General features: G+C 51.6%; 5 protein-coding genes across 5 annotated transcripts; 1 reads left to right on the plus strand and 4 right to left on the minus strand.

Moving 5' to 3' along the window:
- Positions 1–1526: 1526 nt before the first annotated feature.
- N7477_008467 (Chitin synthase C) lies at positions 1527–4598 on the plus strand (the record flags this gene model as incomplete). Its single annotated transcript, XM_056970130.1, has 7 exons — positions 1527–1601; positions 1674–2103; positions 2150–2511; positions 2720–3455; positions 3514–3697; positions 3765–4410; positions 4461–4598. 7 exons carry the CDS (start codon positions 1527–1529, stop codon positions 4596–4598), a joined length of 2571 nt encoding a protein of 856 aa, XP_056820162.1.
- Positions 4599–4978: 380 nt separating this feature from the next.
- kgd1 (alpha-ketoglutarate dehydrogenase KGD1) lies at positions 4979–8300 on the minus strand (the record flags this gene model as incomplete). The annotated part of the gene is made up of 3 exons (XM_056970131.1): positions 4979–5517; positions 5571–7989; positions 8109–8300. 3 exons carry the CDS (start codon positions 8298–8300, stop codon positions 4979–4981), a joined length of 3150 nt encoding a protein of 1049 aa, XP_056820163.1.
- Positions 8301–9099: 799 nt separating this feature from the next.
- Positions 9100–12243, minus strand: N7477_008469 (uncharacterized protein; the record flags this gene model as incomplete). Its single annotated transcript, XM_056970132.1, has 1 exon — positions 9100–12243. One exon carries the CDS (start codon positions 12241–12243, stop codon positions 9100–9102), a length of 3144 nt encoding a protein of 1047 aa, XP_056820164.1.
- Positions 12244–13923: 1680 nt separating this feature from the next.
- Positions 13924–16533, minus strand: N7477_008470 (uncharacterized protein; the record flags this gene model as incomplete). The annotated part of the gene is made up of 1 exon (XM_056970133.1): positions 13924–16533. The coding sequence occupies one exon, from the start codon at positions 16531–16533 to the stop codon at positions 13924–13926; it is 2610 nt and encodes an 869-aa protein (XP_056820165.1).
- Positions 16534–17954: 1421 nt separating this feature from the next.
- On the minus strand, positions 17955–19709 carry N7477_008471 (phosphoglycerate mutase-like protein; the record flags this gene model as incomplete). The annotated part of the gene is made up of 7 exons (XM_056970134.1): positions 17955–18733; positions 18790–18917; positions 18998–19046; positions 19096–19129; positions 19184–19312; positions 19366–19414; positions 19465–19709. 7 exons carry the CDS (start codon positions 19707–19709, stop codon positions 17955–17957), a joined length of 1413 nt encoding a protein of 470 aa, XP_056820166.1.
- Positions 19710–20106: the final 397 nt, after the last annotated feature.

Genomic DNA, 20106 nt, shown 5'->3' on the forward strand with positions numbered 1-20106 from the left:
CAGCGAGATCTGCTATTGGCTTATGGGCTTGCCTATTGATCATGGAAGTATTGTGGAGAGAACTGCCGATTTATGCTGAATATGTGGGCCTTGAATGATTCGAGACGTTTATTCTCTAGTTGAGGGATTTCGGTCTGATGAAGATAGCCAAAGGGTTCAATGCGTGATACGCAGCAATCTCTTTAAATTTTAGTTACTGAGAGCTGCTGCATGACTGGTCCCGATACAAACGAACAGGTCCATTCTGCATTGCCTTCAAACCAGCACCGAGTCCATACGCCTGCCAGAATGTAACCTAGTTCAATTGCAAATTTGATTTCTTTTTTTTCTGCAAATCAGGAGGTTCATGTCAGCTTCTCTCGAGATTCTGATCGAGTCTTCAATATCCGAGTTCTAATTTCCACTTGGGGTGACACCTCATGTTTGAGATTTTTGGTTTTGCTAACTTGGTTACTGTAATGAATACAAGGACAAGGAACCGAATCTCCCTGTTCATCACTGGGATTCATCATTTTCGTCTTTGAAAACATCGGTCAAAGACTTTAGTAGATATTTTTTTTTCTTTTGACAGGCTCAATTTGCAGGCCAAGACGTACCTCTACTTGGTGTTTCTAATGGTGTGTCTATTGGACATTGCTCGCTTCGAAGTCAGGCGTTGATACCAAGCACAAATCTTGTGTGGCCCAATTGGCATCAGGAAGATCCATGGTAGCCCAGACTGGGATGACTATCTTGAGAGAACATTTGTGTCCGGCTGGCGGCCCAGCCACTTCAACTGAAGACGGAAGTCGCCGTAGTAGGTACGCTTCACTTTACCAATTGCTTGATCTGACAACTGCGGGATCAGTTCTAGGTCTAGTCCATCCTTATGACATCTCAGATCTTAAGGGAAGTGGGGCAGACCATTTGAGCTCAGGAACTAGTGCCAAGTTGGGATCTTGTACCCATATACCCTGTTGGAGAATGAGAAAAGCTAATGGCCAGCCTTGGATCCCCGTCCGCGCTGTCAATGAGAAAAAGATCTTTATATGGCATTGGACGTGAGATTATGCATCATTGCCTCCCTAGGTAGCATTGTCGTGGGCAGAGACATGCCACAAGGATCAGGTACTCTAATCTCCAGCTTGATGGACTGTCCTCTAACTTCCTATGGATGTCTCAGATATTTCAAAATTCTATAAGTAAGGGTCCGAAAGATACCCAGTGGTCTGGACTACTTTCAAACGTTGCGCTGCTTCTCTAAATTGGCCGGCAAGTCCCAACGCGCCCTCGAGGCCGAGTGAAGTTATTTTTACAAGTTATCTGACAGCTCCAAATTGGAATCTGCAAGGTTTTATCAAGATCTCAAATTAGTAACAATCATCCACACAAGGCTCATGCCATCTCCTGATTCTGAATTCGCATGTGAAACAACAGTGTCCTACCACTACCGATAAGGCTGCCTGGGCTACCTCACCAGGCACAATACTAGTTTCTTCTATATTATCTGTTCTTTTGAACTGCTTTGGCGTAGACCGGTACCAACTATGGACCAACCGCCAGACCCGACATTTTATCCGCCTTGTGGTAGCTTGCCCATAGAGAACCCAGTAATCGATGGGGTATGTGCCTCTCCAATGCAGACATTGCCCTGCGAGTGCCCTTCTGACTAGGCTAACTTACTGTTGACCCAGAGAACTTCCGTGTCCGATGAGCACGATCAATCGAGACAATTCCTCTTGCCTCCCCCTCTGTATCCCCATACTCCATCTAGCGCACCGGAGCATCTCAGTACACGGAGCCAGTCACACTTTACTCCATCATACAGCGCCAGTACGTTATTCCCCTCGAGCCCATGCTACTCGGAGGTGCACGACGGAAAATCCAGTACACCATCAGAGCCTCTCATTGTTGAGACCGGGCCCATAATTTCAAAGCACTGGGAACAAAGGCAAAGAAACTCCTCAGGAATACTACGTCGATATCCCACACGGCGCATCAGACTGGTCCATGGCACCGTATTGAGCGTTGATTATCCGGTTCCTAGTGCGATACGCAATGCCGTTCAGGCCAAATACCGCGACCTGGAGGGTGACCCCGCTGAAGAGTTTACCCATATGAGATGTAAGTAGCTGGAAGCTGACTCTCGACAAGATACTAATCGAGACAGACACGGCGGCAACATGTGACCCGGACGAATTCACACTGGAGCATGGATACAATCTCCGTCCTTCGATGTACAATCGGCATACAGAGATGCTCATCGCGATCACCTACTACAATGAAGATAAGGTTCTTACCGCGAGAACCCTGCACGGCGTCATGCAGAATGTCAGGGACATTGTGAATCTGAAAAAGACGGAGTTTTGGACCAAGGGAGGCCCAGCGTGGCAGAAGATTGTCGTCTGTCTGGTGTTTGACGGGCTGAAGCCCTGCGACAAGAGAACATTGGATATGCTTGCCACCGTGGGGGTATATCAGGATGGTGTCATGAAACACGATGTGGATGGGAGAGAAACCGTGGCTCATATTGTAAGCTACTCTTCAATCAAACCACTGATGGATGTTCCTCTCCCCCCCCCCCGAGACATTGAAATAACTTAACATCCGTTGATCCTGAATCCTCATAGTTTGAGTATACCACCCAGCTATCGGTGACACCAACCCAACAACTCGTCCGCCCGTTCGAAAACGACCCCACCAATCTTCCCCCGTTCAAATGATCTTCTGCCTCAAACAGCAAAACAGCAAGAAGATCAACTCTCATCGCTGGTTATTCAATGCGTTCGGACGCATCCTAAACCCGGAAGTCTGTATCCTGATCGACGCCGGTACGAAACCAGGTCACAAATCACTGCTCACCCTTTGGGAAGCATTCTACAATGACCGACACCTCGGCGGCGCATGCGGAGAGATTCACGCCCTCCTTGGCCGCGGATGGACTAAGGTTTGGAACCCAATCGTTGCAGCCCAGAACTTCGAGTACAAAATATCCAATATCCTTGATAAGCCTCTGGAAAGCACCTTTGGTTATGTGAGCGTTCTACCAGGAGCATTCTCGGCCTATCGCTATCGAGCTATAGTCGGACGACCTCTGGAACAATACTTCCACGGTGACCATACGCTCTCTGAAAGATTGGGGAAGAAGGGAATCGAAGGGATGAATATCTTCAAGAAGAACATGTTCTTAGCTGAAGATCGAATCCTTTGCTTTGAGCTGGTCGCTAAAGCCGGTTGCCAATGGAAGCTTACATATGTCAGAGCTGCGAAAGGAGAGACCGATGTACCTGAAGGCGTACCGGAGTTTCTCAGCCAGCGAAGGCGCTGGTTGAACGGATCTTTCGCCGCGAGTCTATATGCGACGATGCATTTCAATCGAATTTACAAGAGTGGGCACAATTGGGTTCGATTGTTCATTCTTCACTTACAGCTTGTTTATAACATCTGTCAATTGATCATGACGTGGTTTTCACTAGGTATCTTCCCATGTCAATGTCTGTCTCGAACTATAGCTGATGGGAGATTCACGAGCAGCTTCATACTGGCTCACTAGTTCAGTCATCATGGACATCGTCGGAACCCCAAGTGCAGTGAACCACTTCAAGGGCTGGCCGTTCGGAGGCGAAGCTACACCTATCGTCAACAACATTTTCAAAATCGGCTATCTCGCATTCCTCATGCTCCAATTCATTCTGGCTCTGGGAAATCGACCAAAAGGGTCCGTCGCAAATCTGACCATCCCCGTCGTAGTACCTCCTAACAAAAATGCTATATACAGATCCAAGTTCCCGTATACACTGTCTCTTCATCTACTTCTCAATCGTCCAAGCATATATTCTCGTCCTGTCATTCTACCTCGTCGCCCAAGCCCTCACAGGCGACAATCTCGACTTCAACTTCAAAGATGGCATCGGCGGCTTTCTAAGCTCCTTCATCAATTCAACCGGCGGAATCGTCCTCGTTGCCCTAGTCTCCACATACGGCATCTACTTCATCGCTAGCTTCCTGTACATGGACCCGTGGCACATGTTCACTTCGTCCTGGGCGTACTTCTTAGGCATGCCGTCGTCAATCAATATCCTGATGGTCTATGCCTTTTGCAACTGGCATGATGTATCATGGGGAACGAAGGGGTCTGATAAGGCCGATGCTCTGCCCTCGGCAAGGACGAAATCGGATCTTCAGGCGACTGCAGGGCAGGGGCCGTATCTAGAGGAGCCGGAGAAGCCGCAGGTTGATATTGATGTGCAGTTTGAGCTCACGGTGAAGAGGGCTTTGGAGAAGTGGGTGGAGCCGGAGGTGAAGGAGGAAGTCAACTTGGATGATTCTTACAAGTCGTTCCGGACCAATTTGGTGCTGCTGTGGACTTTCAGTAATGGGCTTTTGGCATTGTGTATTAACAATGTTGGAATGAAGCAGCTTTGCTTGACGGTATGTTGGAACGGAATTTGCGGGTAAAGCAAATGCTGACGTTTTGATAGACGACATCGACCCTGCGGACGGCGTGGTATTTCAAGGTCATTCTTTGGGGTACCTCTGGGTTGTCTTGTTTCCGATTTCTTGGAGCTCTTTGGTTTCTGGTGAAGACTGGGGTGCTTTGTTGCTTTTCGAGGCGTTGAATACTTTTCCAGTCTCGCGACGGACAAGGTCAAAGACATGATGACCCAGAAATCAAGGCCTTATTACCAGTGTCACTTTCGTGAAAAAAAAGACCTTTTTCAGACTCTTCTTCATGGCCTTATTTTTTTTTTTGGAAAGTTTTCACGCGTACGAAGGAAGTACTATCAACTCGGCAAACTCCAAATTGCAACAAGTAAATGAAATTGTATTTTACAAACATGGGGGATCTAGGTATAAACTCGTCGATAATCAGGAAAGAGCACGACAGGTCTATACACCAGCTGCGAGCACAAGCGGCAACTCATGCTTAGGGTGCGGTAGTACAAAATCAAAACTAAAACAGACGCTATCTCTTTAGGAAAACCCAATCAAAAGGCAATTACTCGCCCTTGAGGCGCTCTTGGGCAACAGAGAAAGCATCCTCGAGAAGCTCCTGCTCCTCCTTCAGGTGAACGGACTTGGTACCAGTGGCAACAGAGGCGGAAGGCGCGCGACCGGCGTACATGACGTGACGGCGGTTGTGGTGCTCAGTGGAGTTCAGAAGAGTCTCGAGACGGGGCTGCGCGTACGACCAAGGACCGGCGTTCAGGGGCTCCTCCTGGCACCAGACAATGTTCTTGGCGTTGGGGTAGCTATCCAGGTTCTCCTTCAGCTGGGCCCAAGGGAAGGGGTGAAGCTGCTCAACACGGGTGATGGCGGTGTTGCGGATGCCGTTAGCCTCACGGTGCTTGATCAAAGCAGCGTAGACCTGGCCAGAGCACATGATAACGCGCTCGATCTCCTCGGGAGCATCGATGGCGGTGCCGTGGGCGGGGTCAGGGATGATCCACTTGAAGTGGGAATCATCGCTGAAGGCCTCGATGTCGGAGCGGGCAATGGGGTGACGCAGCAGAGCCTTGGAGAAGAAGATCACAAGGGCTGATAGAATGGTTAGTATATGATATCCAAATGTAGAGGAAACTGAAACATACGCTTGCGGAATTGACGGTGGATCTGGCGACGGAGAATGTGGAACAAGTTGGAAGGCTCCGTCATGTAGGCAATCTGCATGTTGCAGTCCTGGTGCTGGCGGTCCAACTTGTCAGCAGAGGGGAACACGCGAGGCTCCTCGTTGCAAAGCTGGAGCCAACGCTCCATGCGACCGGAAGAGTGCTCAGGACCCTGACCGTCATAACCGTGAGGCAGAGAGACGACCAGACCGGAACGCTGCAGCCACTTGGATTCACCAGAGGCGATGAACTGGTCAATGATACACTGAGCATTGTTGGCAAAGTCACCGAACTGGGCCTCCCACATGACAAGAGCCTCGGGAGAGGTCAGAGAGTAACCGTATTCGAAGCCAAGAGCACCGAACTCAGACAGGGACGAGTTGGAGATGACGAAACTACCCTGCTTCTCACTGATGTGTTTCAAGGGAGTGTAAGTGGCCTCGGTCTCCTGGTCGTGCAGGACAGCATGACGCTGAGAGAAGGTGCCACGCTCAACATCCTGACCGGAAACACGGACGTGGTAGCCCTCGTCAACGAGGGAACCGAAGGCAAGAGCCTCGGCGGTGGACCAGTCAATGTTCTTGCCCTCGTCAACCGACTTCTTGCGGTTGGCAAGAATACGCTTCAAGTTCCTGTGGAGGGTGAAGTCCTTGGGGACATCAGCACCACTGACTTTGTCGGCAATGTTCTTGAGGGAGTTGGCATCCACGGCAGTGGGAAGGTGGGGGAGCACCTCAGTAGCCAGCTCCTTGGGGGTCTTGAAGTTGTTCCAGGCGGAGGTCAGCCACTCCTTGGAGGTAGGCTGGTAGTCCTTGCTGCGGTCGAAGCTGTCGCCGAGCATGCCCCATACCCACTTCTTGTGCTCATCGATGTCCTCCTTGGTGAAGGTGCCTTCCTCGATCAGCTTGGCGACGTAGGTGTCAAGCTGAGCCTTCTGGTTGGCAATGCGCTTGTACATCAGAGGCTGGGTGAACGAGGGCTGATCAGTCTCGTTGTGACCCTGCTTACGGTAGCAGACAATATCAACGACAACGTCACGCTTGAACTCGGCACGCCAGTCAGCAGCGACCTGGCAAACGTAGTTGACAGCCTCAACATCGTCAGCGTTGACGTGGAAGACGGGAGCGTCGATGGACTTGGCAATGTCAGAGCAGTAGGGAGTGGAACGGGCAAATCGAGGATCAGTGGTGAAACCGATTTGGTTGTTCACGACAATGTGGATGGTACCACCGGTGGAGTAGGCGGGAAGAGACTCGAAGCCCATAGTCTCGTAGACGACACCCTGAGCGGCGAAGGCAGCATCACCGTGGAGCAGAACACCCATGGCGCTGTCGAATTTGGTCTCATCGTTGTTGTAGTGCTGAATGGCACGGGTCTTGCCGAGCACGACGGGGTCCTCAGCCTCCAAGTGGGAGGGGTTGGCGACCAAAGAAAGCTGCACACGCTTACCGGAGGGAGTGGGACGCTCGAAGTTCATACCCAAGTGGTACTTAACATCGCCGGAGCCTTCATCAGAGGCCTCAGCGGAACCGGCAAACTCACTGAAGATGGACTCGTTGGGCTTGCGAACGACGTTGGACAGAACGTTCAGACGACCACGGTGAGGCATACCGATGACGATGTCCTTGACACCGTATTCAACGCTGCGGTCGATCAAAGCCTTCATACCCGGGACCAGAGTCTCGCAACCCTCGAGACCGAAGCGCTTGTCGTTGGGGAACTTGGTGGCGAGGAAGGACTCGAAGCTAGAACTCCAGATCAGACGGTCGAGGATGCGGCGCTTGTCGTCAACCGAGTACTTGTAGGGCTCGGGGATCTCGAAGCGGTCGCGGATCCACTCGCAAGGCTTGCGGTCGGGGATGTGGATGTACTCGACACCGTAGGAGCCACAGTAGATCTTCTCGCAGGCGGCAATGATCTCGCGCAGAGTCATCTTCTTGCGCTCCTCGGTCAGGAAGCGAGGCAGGATACCGGGTCCGAGGGCGAACTCCTGGTCAAGATCGCGCTCAGTGAAACCGTAGTGGTCGAGCTCAAGCTCCTTGGGCTTGCTGTAGCCGAAGGCCTCAGCATCGCCACGGATGCCGAGAGGGTCAATCTTGGCCTTGTGGTGACCACGAGCCTGGTAGGCACGGCAAAGAAGCTGGACCTTCAAGTGGTTGGTGACGTCGGTGCCAGCGGATATGCCAGCGCCAGGCATGTCCTGGGGAACACCACCGGTGGGGGTAGGGACGATGGTCGGAGGAGGAGTGAAAGCCTGGGAGATGGGCATGTTGCCATCCTCCATGTTGCGGAAGTAGGTCTGCCACGAGATGTGGACGCTGGAAGGGTCTTTCTTCCAGGCCATATACATCTCGTCAACGTAGTTGGCAGTGTTGCCGGAGAGGAAAGAATCATTGGGGTCCTAGTGTTCAGGAAAGGCAAAATCGCGCCGTCGCGTTAGTGAAATGGCCGGGATTTGGGGGATTCCCTTCCCGCATCTCGAATTGGATCGCGGGTGCTCAGGGTGTTTTGGTAGCTTACCACTCCCGCCTCTGCGGATGAAGCATAGAGCCGAGCGCCATTGAAGACGCGGTTGGCAACAGCCAAAGGACGGCGAGCAGCCAGGCCCAAGTTCGAGCTCTTCGCGGCCAGGTGGACGGATCGACGGCATGTTGAGGTCGCACCACGCAGCAGACCGCTGTGGGTGGCCTTCAAAGCAGCGTTTCTAAACATTGCGGAGTTTTTCGGTGATCGCAAAGATGAATCGAGTAGTTGGGATGAGAAGGAGGAAATCTGAAGTTTCAGGCTCAAAAGATACGACGGGAGGTCTCGAGTCAAGCCAGCTAGACGCGAGCAAGTTAGCTTGGGACTTGCTCGTAAATTCACCAGTAGATGGGGATTGCCAGGTTTGTGATGCATCTGCCGAGGATACCGAACCACGGAGGAAAGGAAGTGAACACGTACTAAAAGGGGCTATTCGCAAAAGACAGGTGTCGACTAGTACTGCCGTAACACCTGTATAGAGACGGAAATCATCAGAGAGCAGAAACTCTGCTGATACAAAACGGTGGGAAGGTGAATGGAGAGGCAAGAGGCAAGAGAGCGCCAGAACAAGAACAAGGCCTTCAGGAAAGGACGGCCTGAGGCTGGTACGCTGAGTCAGCCCGAACAGTAGCCGATATTTTGATGTGACGACAGAGCCACTCTCCGCCCTCCGGCTAAGCATTTCGGCCCATACACGGGTGTTTTCGGCCCAGGAGTGGTCAACTCAATTACCATTTTGTAATGTCTTCTATATACCGATCCTAACGGATTTGTTTCGGTGTCATCCCTCCATATAGACATGATACAGTAGCTGTAAAATCTCCCTGTCCTCCCAAAATACAAACAAGCAGCATGAGCGCGCAGATCATATTGCCAACGGGAAGTGCGGTCACTCAGGTCGTCATTAGATCGTTATTAGATGGTCAAAAAAAAGTCATGTGCAAAGAGGAACGCCAAAACAGTGACGACGACTATGTCCAATGAAGGACTATAGAACATTGAGATGCTGAGATATCAAGGCCGGCATGTCAACATCGCTTTCAGTGTTGCTCGGCCCGTCTGTTCCGCGGCTCGGGAGATCGGCAAGATCTTTAAGCGGTGAGGCCGTACAGGTGTGGTTGATGTCTTCCTGGTGAAAGACAGTTCCTGCCAGCTCGTCGTCGGTTGAAGGCCGCGCATCCGAAGGACTTACTTCCGACGCCCCTGTGAAGCTGGCGCGGTTGGAGGACGGCAGAGTATGAGCTGGCGGACTGGCCGCGCTACTCCGCAAACTTCCATTGCTTCCGCCCCACGCACCCCGGCGTAGCTTCATGAGGGCGCTCAGCGACATCTCGTCATCGAGGTTACCCATATCCACCAGCTGGGCTAGACCGGGGCTTGCCTGGGGAGGGTTCGAATGAGTGGCACCATTTGCCTTGAGCGAAATGACAGAGTTGCGCGTACTCCATTCACTGCGTTCAGTGATTGGGGTCAGGCTGGGTTCTTGAAATTTGCCACGGCTGCTGTGGCTGCGAGTGATGCTCTCGACGCCTCGAGGGCCAAAATAGCCTCCGTTCGTCAGTTCGGAACTGGCGGTACCATGTGCCTCCGCATAGAACCCAAACTCTTGGCCGTAGAAGCCCTCGTCGTCGTTTTCCAAAGCTTCCGCATTGGCTGCGGCAACAATCGCGTCATCCCAGTACGGATCATCATCTAAGATCTGATCCTCGTAGGATTCTTCAAAGGTTATAAAATCAGGCCCCTGGCTAAGGTGGCTATCATCCGATACCAGACCAGGTTGAGAATCAACCGTCTGGGCGGTTTGGACACTCTCCTTACCTAGAGACCGATCACTTGTACTGAAATTGCGCTCAACGCGGCTCTTGCACGCTGCTTCATTGGCTGCAAAAGCCAAAGCGTTGTGTAATATATCCAGATTTTGCTCCGTGAGCACTCCACCAGGAGCCCGAGTAGGTCCCAGGTTGGGAATTGGCTCACCGAGTGGACCGCGCTTGACAGACGTCGTCTGGTAAGTACTAGCCACGCTGGGCATGTGCTTTAGGCCGTGAGTAGCATTTCCTTCCAGGTCAATGTCTTGCTGTGAAGAATCATCATCAGACCCATCAGTCTTTGGATTTTGAGCATCTTGTGGCATAACTGGCTTCCGCTCATAAAGGTGGCTTGTCACATCGTCAAAGACAGACTCGTCAAATCCTCTATCCTGGTCGTTGAGGCTAAGGTCGCCGAATTCGCCGTCGTCGAAGTACATATCGTCCTCAACATTAATGGTCTGTGTTTGTTGGGTATCTGGACCGTGTGGCGCAGCTCCCAAGGTTTCAGTGTGATCAGAGAATGTCTGTTGGATCTGGACCGACTGGTCCGTTTGAGCGGGCTCTTTTTGAGATTCATTGTCGTCAACTGAGTAAGATGAAGTTGGAGAATCAGCTTCAGGGTCAAGATAATTCTTTGGAGTCGCATCGGCTTGGATCCCAGGTGGCGCAGGCGTAATGGGGCTCGCAACCACAGGCGAAAGCTTTGGAGCAGCCCAAGATTTCGCGTTAAGATAGGGCGTGGAGAAATCGTCCTCGTCAGCATCAGCATTGACGCCCGGGATCTTCTCTTCCAAGCCATCCAAGTCGTCCATAAGGTCATGATCAAATTCATCGTCGAAATCATCAAAATATCCGTCTTCCATTTTGCGTGTAGCCTCTTTCGCCTTGTGTCTCTCCTCGAGGAGTTTCTCCTGGACGGATGACTCTACGCCACCCATGTCGAAACTGAATCGCGACGCATTGCTCTTCAGATGCTTTGGAACGCTTGAGGGGGGATGTGGCACATTTGGAATGATGTCTGGGTCTGGTTGGTTTCGTTGCGCTTCGGGTGTAGTTGCCTTCGATGACACAGCAGTGAGCTCTGCGGGGAGCTCTGCAGGAAGCTCTACTGGTGGGGACGCTTTCAGTTTCGCAGGCTCAGGACTTTGCTTCTCGGGCAAATGAGAAGGTAGCTTTCTAGCAAAGACTGGAATTGCCTGTTCGTATCCATGTTGTGTTGGGTTCGTTAATAATGGCGATTGGAGATAGCCTTTGTTCTCGGGTTGGAGTACATTCTGATCGTCCTCAAAATGCTCTTTAAACACGGGTGAGTGATCACTGTGTCTTCTCGTCTGGTCATTCCACCGGGTGGCAGGGCTTAGACCAGCCTGCGACGGTGAAGCATTTTGCATATTACTGTTGCCTTCAGTCATGGTAGAGCCACTACCTGGAGTGCCAGATGCAGTGCGGCGCGGTCTGGGCGCAGAGAAGTCATGCACGATGTTTCCGCGAATTCGAGGATCATAGTCATCAGGGATTGCAGGGATCGAGCTCTGCGCACTCATCTTCGAATTGTCCACACGCGAACTACCAATTTGAGACGATCGGCGCCGAGCAAGCAGCGACATCGGGTTCAAAAGGTGAAGCATTGCCTTCCCCGGCTTGTGATGGGTATGATCCCCCGGTGCTTCACGATCTCCTGCCCACCGAGTAATCGCACCCTCTATCCTGGATTCCTTGTGTGGCAGCATCGGTTTCTCGGGGTGTGGTTCCCCTGGTGACATTTTCAATCCAAAGTAATTGCTCCCTGAACCCGCAGTAGGAGAACGTTTCTGTCCCTCACTAGTTGGCGTTTGTAAATTGCGTGGTCTCCCCCCGAAAGATAGGCGAAAAGGCGAATTCGGCTTCGAGTTCAACTCGATATCTCCGTGCTCTGGTCTCAGCATGCTGTCAGACGGCTGGGAGCTGTGAGGTTGCGACGCAAGGCCTGGCTCAGGCACACTCTCGTGAGAACTCGAGTGTGGGCGATTTTCTTTCTCTGGGGAAGGCGACGGAACGGCCAGGCTCGCAGAGGAAGACAGCTGCGCGACGGACGTGTTGAAGTTGAGCTTCGAGGCATCATGCCCTAGCGGGGAATCAACCCAAGGCGGGGCATCGTCTGACTGAGAACCATTCAACGGGGTCGTAATGGTAGAGGTATCAGGGATCTCGGGGAGCTGAGGAGGGCCGAGTGGGCTGTCATTTGAACCTTTCGAGGCTGGAGATGGTGCGGGCAAGGATGCGGGTGGCGCGGTTGAGCGACGGTCGCGTCGCCAGTAGGAGAAGACAGTCGACGGAGGCATCGTGGCCACAGATCCAGTGTGCCCGGGCACCAATATAAAGCAGAGTGAGGGTTCAAGGGACTTGGCACTCCATGGCGGTAATCGTCTGCAGCAGGTCTTAGCCTTGGAAGTGAAGCAGGACCGCGTTCAATTTCACATACCAGGCACCGGTGGGGCTTTCACGAGCCACTTGGGTCGAAAGCTCCAGGGGGTTTTGTAGCTTAAAGAATAATTATTTCGAGACAAAACCTACGGAGAAGCAAGGCTCCAAGATAACAATGAATGATCGGCCGATAAAGGAAAAGTAATCGGGTGCAGCTCCCGTACTCGGTACTCTGGAGCTTCGCCTCGTGTTTGGCGTCGAGCTTCACATGTGCATGCAGTAAAGCGGCTCGTTTTATGCAGTTCAATGTTGGCTTTAGCTTCGCAGAAAATATCACTGCCACTGGGGCAACTATGTTAGGTCCGTTGTTACCTGGCTTGGAGATGATTTTGGCCACAAATGTATATCTTAGTACCACTGACGCACTGAACCATGGATAGTCTGCCTCACATAATTCCATATTCCATATTCCAGTCCGGATCAACAAACACCCGGCCCTCTCTAGTAGAGTGCTTCTTCTATCCTAATCGAGAGGAGTAACACTAGGCAGAATCTCGCCTTACACGGCTTAATTAGGTCACTAGCCATCTAATAAGAAGTATCTGTTCTTCTTACATTGGAGGGGGGACGATTAGAGGGAACCTAAGCCGGACGCGGGAGCAGATATTAACTATCATCTCAACTGCTATAAGATCGATAGCCTCTAGCATAGCCGCGAATAGGAACTCTACTATGCTCTAGTCACTTCACGCTTTCCCCGCTAGCTATATTGCCTACAAGCCCATTCCTGGATTCAGTTCTTTTTGTACATCATTTCGTCGAAAACCACAGGTGAGAATTAACTTATTGTTATATGTTCGGGTTGTTTTATCTTCGTTTGCCGCAAAAGAAGTATCCGAAAGTTAATTGGACAACCGGAGTGGTAGTCTGCTTTGCACAACACTCTCAAACTATCACCAATCTTCAGTAGCAACCAAGTTTCGTGGAAATCAATTTCCGTGTTGGCGAAAGAGATGTGAAATCTCGGATGCACTGTTTATTTCCTCTGGTATTTGGCGTAGATCATCCGCTGTTGCGATTCGAAGCCGCTCTACGGTCCATCCTGGCGGTAGATACGCCTGTGTGGGACTAATTGGAGAGAATGAGAATAACAGAATTGATGGCTTGAAAGGAAATATGACTGTAGGATGGAGAGGCGTGAGAAGGTAGAGTCAAGGTGAAAGCAATGAACTCCTAGAGGTCAAAGTATTAAATTCTTGACCATGTGTATGGTAATTATATTGTGACGGGGAGTTCTGTGGGCCTCCTATCAAACCAACCCGGTAAAGGTGAGGAGGCCTCAAGTTGCTATCACTAGGGCAAGAGTGCCAAAAGATAGAAGGAGATAGGCCTCAACATGATGCAAGATTGAAACCCACCAAAGACCCAATTGCCTCTTCAGATCATACACAAGCTTGCTACTCTACATGAATATTCAGACCCAAATTCAAACCAGAGGGAAAAAAAAGAAAAATAAAAAGAAAGAATACGCTTGAACGACGACGCTATGAGGATGGAATGGGATAATAAGACATAAGAAACAAACATGCTGGTGAATATTAATAGCGAACGCTCTGTCTCCAGCGGTCGATGACATCGGCTTGATTGGGGTCAATGATGGGCTGTCGCGTGGTTGGGCCATAGGCACCCGGGGGAGGATACACCATGCCATTCATGCCCATATTGTATGGATAAACAGGCGGATGTCCTGTTCCATAGGCGTAAGATGGTTGCAGCGAAGCTCGGTTCATCCTCTGCGGTTGCATTTGGTGTGCAAATGGCTGCATGGACATTCGGTTGCCATACTGCATCATGCCGGGCTGACCAAGAACATCATGGGATGACTGGCGGACGACATGTCTGGGTCGAACTCGGGGAAGAGCAGCCATACTACGTCGCATACGGGGGTTCTTGACATTGGCCTGCTGGCCGCCACTCTCCTTTTGAAGACGAGCACGTCGTTGTGCCAGAGTCTCTTCCTCTGGAGCTACCACGGGCTCTACGGGGGCAGAAGCAGAAGTAGATGCAGGTGCGATTCCAACCCGACTATCGATCTCGGCCAGGAGATCATGAGCAAATTCGCTCTCTGTCGGTTTCTGCCCTCGTAACCGCCTTAATCGCTCTGCAAGCGTCTCACCTTCATCATCACTCCCTGGCTCTGTCGCTGGTTCTGGCTCTGGTGCTGATGACGAGGGCGGAACAGCCTCCGAATACATAGTGACAGGGCGTTTCTCAAGAACGGGTTCACCTCGAAGTCTCGCCCGACGTGAGCTCAAAGGCTCATTTTCTTCGAATTGACGTTGTTCCATCAACCCAACGGGACGATCCTCATCTGCAAGATTTGACCTGGATTTCTCGGGGTAAAGCAAAGCCAAGGGAACATCTTCGTCATCGGCGTTGTGACTATCCCATGCCAGGGTGACCGGTCGCCGGCGTCTTTTCTCGCTCTGCATCTGGGCCATTGCATCCAGCTCGAGGAGAGATTTTGTCATCCCTGGTGTGGGCTTGGGCACGAATGTACGTTGTCGCTGCTTCAATTCTTGTTTCCGCAACTCCAGCTCTGCCAATAGTGTGTTTGGCGGCCCAACGTAATCCGAGACTGCATCGTCGTCGTCGTCGTCCTCCTCCTCGCTTCCTGACGCATCTTCATGATCTTCCTCTTCACTGACTGACAGCTCGGAATCATGTTCATCGTGATGCTCTTCATCCCGTCTATCATCCGAAGCAATCGCACTACCTCGTTGGGAACTCTGATGCTGACCCATCGAAAGCTGAGAATTCTGCGCCTTCAATCTCTTCGGATTCGCGATGGTATTACGCTTCGACTTCGTATACACGTGGGAACCAACCTGACCGGCATAAGGGTGATCCGTAAAGGCCGATACAGGCGCGTTGGCCGAAGCGTCGAGAATACTATCAAGCGTGGCAACGGCGGAATCCTGCTTCACATCGACCTCGATCGATTGGCTCGGAGATTCAAAGAAGACGCTTGCACGAAGCTGCGGTGGAATTGTGGACGGGCGTTTCTCTTTCTGATTACCATTGGCTTTTTCCTGCTCATGCCATGCCTCCGCCTTCCTGTCTTCTGCGACAATGGAGGTCAACAGTTGCATGCGACGCTTTTCGCGTTCTACAATTGGCTTGCGGGATAGCTTTGGGGGGAGGTTGAGCATGCGCGGGACAGGAGCTGGGTAGTACACCATGTGCTCGCCCAATCGGGGTTCCTTGCATGGCTCCGGCTTGCTGGCAAGGGGCGGTTGGGTGAGAGATAGCTGCCGTCCGGAAATCCCGCGGTCTAAGGGTGCGAAATGAACGCCATCGAAGTCGGTAAATAGCGTTCGGGCCTTCTGATAGGTATCACCCGAAGCTGCCGTGCCCGGTCTCTCGATATCACCGGAGGCATCGTATTGTTCGTGATAGACCTCATCGTCATGCGCATAGACTGGGGTGTCCGAATCGGGGAGGATCGGCAACGGGGCTGGGAAATTGTCCAAGAAGTGACCTTCATGTTCAGGTTCCGTTACCTGGGCGAGGCGAGATGCGCCCGACACGGAGCGCTGTCGCGTGGAGATGGTCGATCCAATAGGTGACGCGATGCCCCCTGGGGAGAATGCTCCATTCCGCATCTTGATTGAGTTTGAGGCGGAGCTGCAAGAGCGCCGCTTCTGCTCCAGGTCCATCCTGCGAATCTCGCTGCCAATGTCTGCCGAGTGGAGGCTGAGACGCTCCGCACTCATTTCCAACCGCTCTACATTTCCTTTGTAGGCGCCCTGAATAGATTGAAGGTCCGGGGTTGGGTGACTAAGAGGGGTGGGAAGATCGCTGGCCGCGCTGCGCAAGGGGGTTTCGAACGAGGAATGTCGCGCGACAGTGGTGTTGAGCGGCGGAATGCTCCGGGCGTTGCTCGATTGCCTCGCAAGGCAAGGATCGACATCGTAGTCCTCGGCCTCGACCATATCGTAGCTCGTGGAGGACATGGATTGGAGTAGGGAGCCCAGTCGGCCCAGTCCCGGGTTGTCGTCGACCCGGGCTGACTCGAGCTGGTTCGGTCCCAGGCCCGTATCAGTATCGCGAGCGTGGAAGATTCGAGTCGGAGACGGGGAGCGCGATGCGTCGGAACCCGAGTGGGAAGCCACTTCATCCACCTGAGCGACCAGGTTATAGGCCATGATCAGAGAGTCGTCCAGACCGAAGCCTGGGAAGACGAAGAGCAAGGAAAATGCAGAAGTTCAGTTCAACTCCATATGAAGGGAAGGGAATTCAGGGACCAGCGGGATGTTTCATCCGTGTTACTGTAATGTTTTCGCCTCTCTAAATTTGGATTGTCACCCCCTTTTTGGGCCTGGGTTCCCTGGCGGGGCGGAAATGATGCCCACTCTAAAACCAAGGCACTTTTGACAGCCAAGCCACGGTGAGTTTGGTCGAGTTTGTGGCAGGGGAACATCGGGAACATCTCAAGTCTTGGACCACCTCAAATCAATATCGAGACTAGGGCAGACAGGTTTAGCCTGATCTATACCTGTTTAGAGCACCAAGCCCACTAGTGACTGGAGCCCAACCTCAGACCTCTCCACAAGCGTAGGGCAGGTGGGGAAACGCACGGGGCGTTCTGGGCCTTTTTGCAAGGTTCCAAGCTGGATTCTGGTCCGCTTGGTTCGCGCCTTGAACAACTGTAATCGATGCATTCAGCTCTCAGCTCTCTGCCTTCTCCGCTCTGCACTCTGCAGTATGATACGCACATGCTGACCTTGATTTTGATTGCCGCTCGACTCGTCTCGCTGCGCATGCTCCCTTGCCGAATCCGCTGTCTCGTGGTCAGAACAGTCCCTAATTTTGCTTAACAACATGGGATCTACCACCAATTTGTAGCCTGACTGAAGATAGGCGTTGCTTGGCAAAGGTTAGATGACCATCAGGATGAGGCTGTTCTATTGGTTCTCTGTCATCAGGATAAGCTACGGGCCCAGGACACGAAATGATGGGATCGCCCTTGGTTTCGCTGCACTTCCCACAACACTTCTCACCGCTGTGGCGGAAGGAAGACTTTCGCTTCAGCCTTTTCGGACCAGCCAAATTTATAGCTTATGCACGAATAGCCTAGCCAGCAAGCCACAGTGAAGAGATTTCCAGGGTTCTTCCCCCCTCCCTCATAGCCAATTTTTGTTAATGCGCTCTTGTCATTACTTTTCTTGTGTCTTTCTCAAGCTCTTCTGAGACATCTTTCATTCTTTCGAAATATTTCCTCTCACGGGAATAATGTAGGGTTATGCGTGGGATCTGGATTGAAAGACACCAAGTTCTGCATTGATCTCGGACGAAGTACCTGCATACTTAAGCTGGATCAGGTTAATGGGGCTTTGATTGATTGATCAGTTGATTGATATTTTGGGAGAAAAGGCATGGCTGCTTATTTAGCACAATATTATCTAATATTCCAGGTCTGACATATACTCTTAAGGATCTAGTCACCCAACACACCTCGGAAGCCGAGGGTAATACACAGGACGTGACGCCAGCGAGAGCCCCAAGGATCATATATCAGACGCCTCGATTGATCGAGGTACACAGCCTGGACAAAAAGAGCAATTGCTCACGGGCTGACCATAGTCAAGAAGTCCAGTGACAGGTCAGTGAAAAAGCTAGCTCCAGCCACGGGCTCCTTAGTCTCAGTCACATTGCAGTAGTCGAGCCAGTTGCCGGCTTTCTTGCTCTTCTTCTCGATCATCGAGATGTAATCCGACAACAAACAGCTCTTGCCGGGACCGTTCTGACAGCGGGGAATGGGGTAGACGGCATCGTTGAAGAGAATGCGAAGATACAGCTCGTCCGAAGTTTTCCTTCCAGAACTAACCTCACAGTTCAGAACTTCAAACGCAACGGTACCACGCATGGTGATGAAGTGAGAGACATTATAAAGGTGGTCCTTCGGGACGTGGTCATCGGGCAGAGGGGCCTCGTCATCGAACATCCCCATCGCAGCCGTCATCTCGGCGATCTGATTATCATTGAGGAAAGCCATGATCAGGTTAGGAACAGTGAAACTGCCGCCATCAGCAGTGACACCGGTCTGGCCAGGTCCCTTACTCAACAGTGTGGTCAGACTCTGGAGGAAAGGCAGGAAAAGCTTAGGAGCCGGTCCTGAAGCACCTGGACCAACACCGTAGTAGTAGCTCAGATCCTGGGAGTAGGCATAGTTACGTAGCTCCTCCTGAGTGAACACGCTGCACCATGGGCTGAGATTACCAGTCAGCTGGCTCTCGTATCCGCACAGATAGGGAAAGAACAGGATATCGGTCTCGTCAAAGGTCAATTTTCCGCTGACCATGGAGTTGATACGCTTCAGAGCTTTCGGGACCCAGGTGGCATCAACTAAGAGGTTTTGGTCAGTAGCTATCCTTCATACTTGACATGGTCTAAAGGCCTACAATCGGTGACATTGTTTCCTCCGCTGGATGTGGCGCCGAACATAGGACATGAATCAGAAGGTCCTAGAGAATTACCAATAGCGCTGACAGAGCCGGTCGAGTTGACGCTAACCACGGTGCCTGAGGTGCTAGCGAATTCGTAGAGGTATCCTGAACAAAGGCGCGCGCAGTCTGGACTACACGAGACTTGCTAATGGGAGAGGCGTACTGGTTCGCCCAGACATAGAAAGGGCTTCCATCCTCGTAGAAGTCGGGATCTGTCATCATCAGTCATAGTCACAATACAACATTGAAGGAAATTCTCACAGCGAGCACGAAGTTGATAACCAAGATCGTGAGCCTAATATTCATCAACACCACTCCAGATAATTGAGCAAGCCAATGCATTCCATACCTCTTTCCATCCAGTCATGGACTCTTGAGCGATTTGCAAAGTTGAGTTGGTCAAGACTGGTTTCCAGTCGGGAATAAAGGCGAGCTCATCACGAGCCTTGAAACCCTTGCCATTGACGGCGATTTGGATCTTTCAGTCGGGTCAGTTGTTGACGACCACCAAAGAACCGAAATGAATCTTACCTTATCGTGTATTCCAACCCAGGACGAATACGATCCAGAGTCGGGGAATCTTTGGCATGTTAAAAAAAGGGTTTTATGGGCTATCACTAAGTGTCATACCTGCTGCCATGTCTCACAACATATGCTGCTTGCTGCACGGTGCACTTCTTGGGCACAGAGTTATCGATTCCATTGACGTTGGGACCAGCATACCAAGGAGTATTGCCTCCAGAATAAATCAAAGGATTTTGAGAGTTCGAGGTAGAAGGAAACACAATATCATTGGCTGGGGCCAGCGTCGCAGCATTAGCCGCGGCAGCCAACAGCAGAGCAGAAACTCCAAGGATAGACAAAGAGTTGGCCATGATTAAACGAATGACTTGCCGAAGCTTTTTGTATTAAATAGACTTGCTTGATGTAACACTGGAGAAAGGCACTGGACACGGTCTATATACTTCTCTCGCCTAGAGCCCTCCGGAGATGCGTTAGTTGTGATTAACTGCAATTACAGCTTAGCGTCAATGGGGAGCACGCAAGCCTATTACCGGCCCACGTGTCGGTATGCCGGACGTCCCAGACATTTAACCGAGATGAACTAGTCCCTTGGCGGAACATCCAATAAATCATTTATACTCTTCTTAAAATTCTCCGGGGCTACAGAGGCGCTAGGCTGCTGGCAATATGGTGAGTCGACGTCTATCCAGGAGTAGACCAATTGCCCCATCACGCTTACGGAACGTGCCTGATAATGTGGGGCAAGCC

The sequence above is a fragment of the Penicillium maclennaniae genome, assembly GCF_028827695.1.
Source record: "Penicillium maclennaniae strain IBT 15551 chromosome Unknown utg000007l:1.0-4884863.0:1.0-4888362.0, whole genome shotgun sequence".
NCBI classification, from domain to species: domain Eukaryota; kingdom Fungi; phylum Ascomycota; class Eurotiomycetes; order Eurotiales; family Aspergillaceae; genus Penicillium; species Penicillium maclennaniae.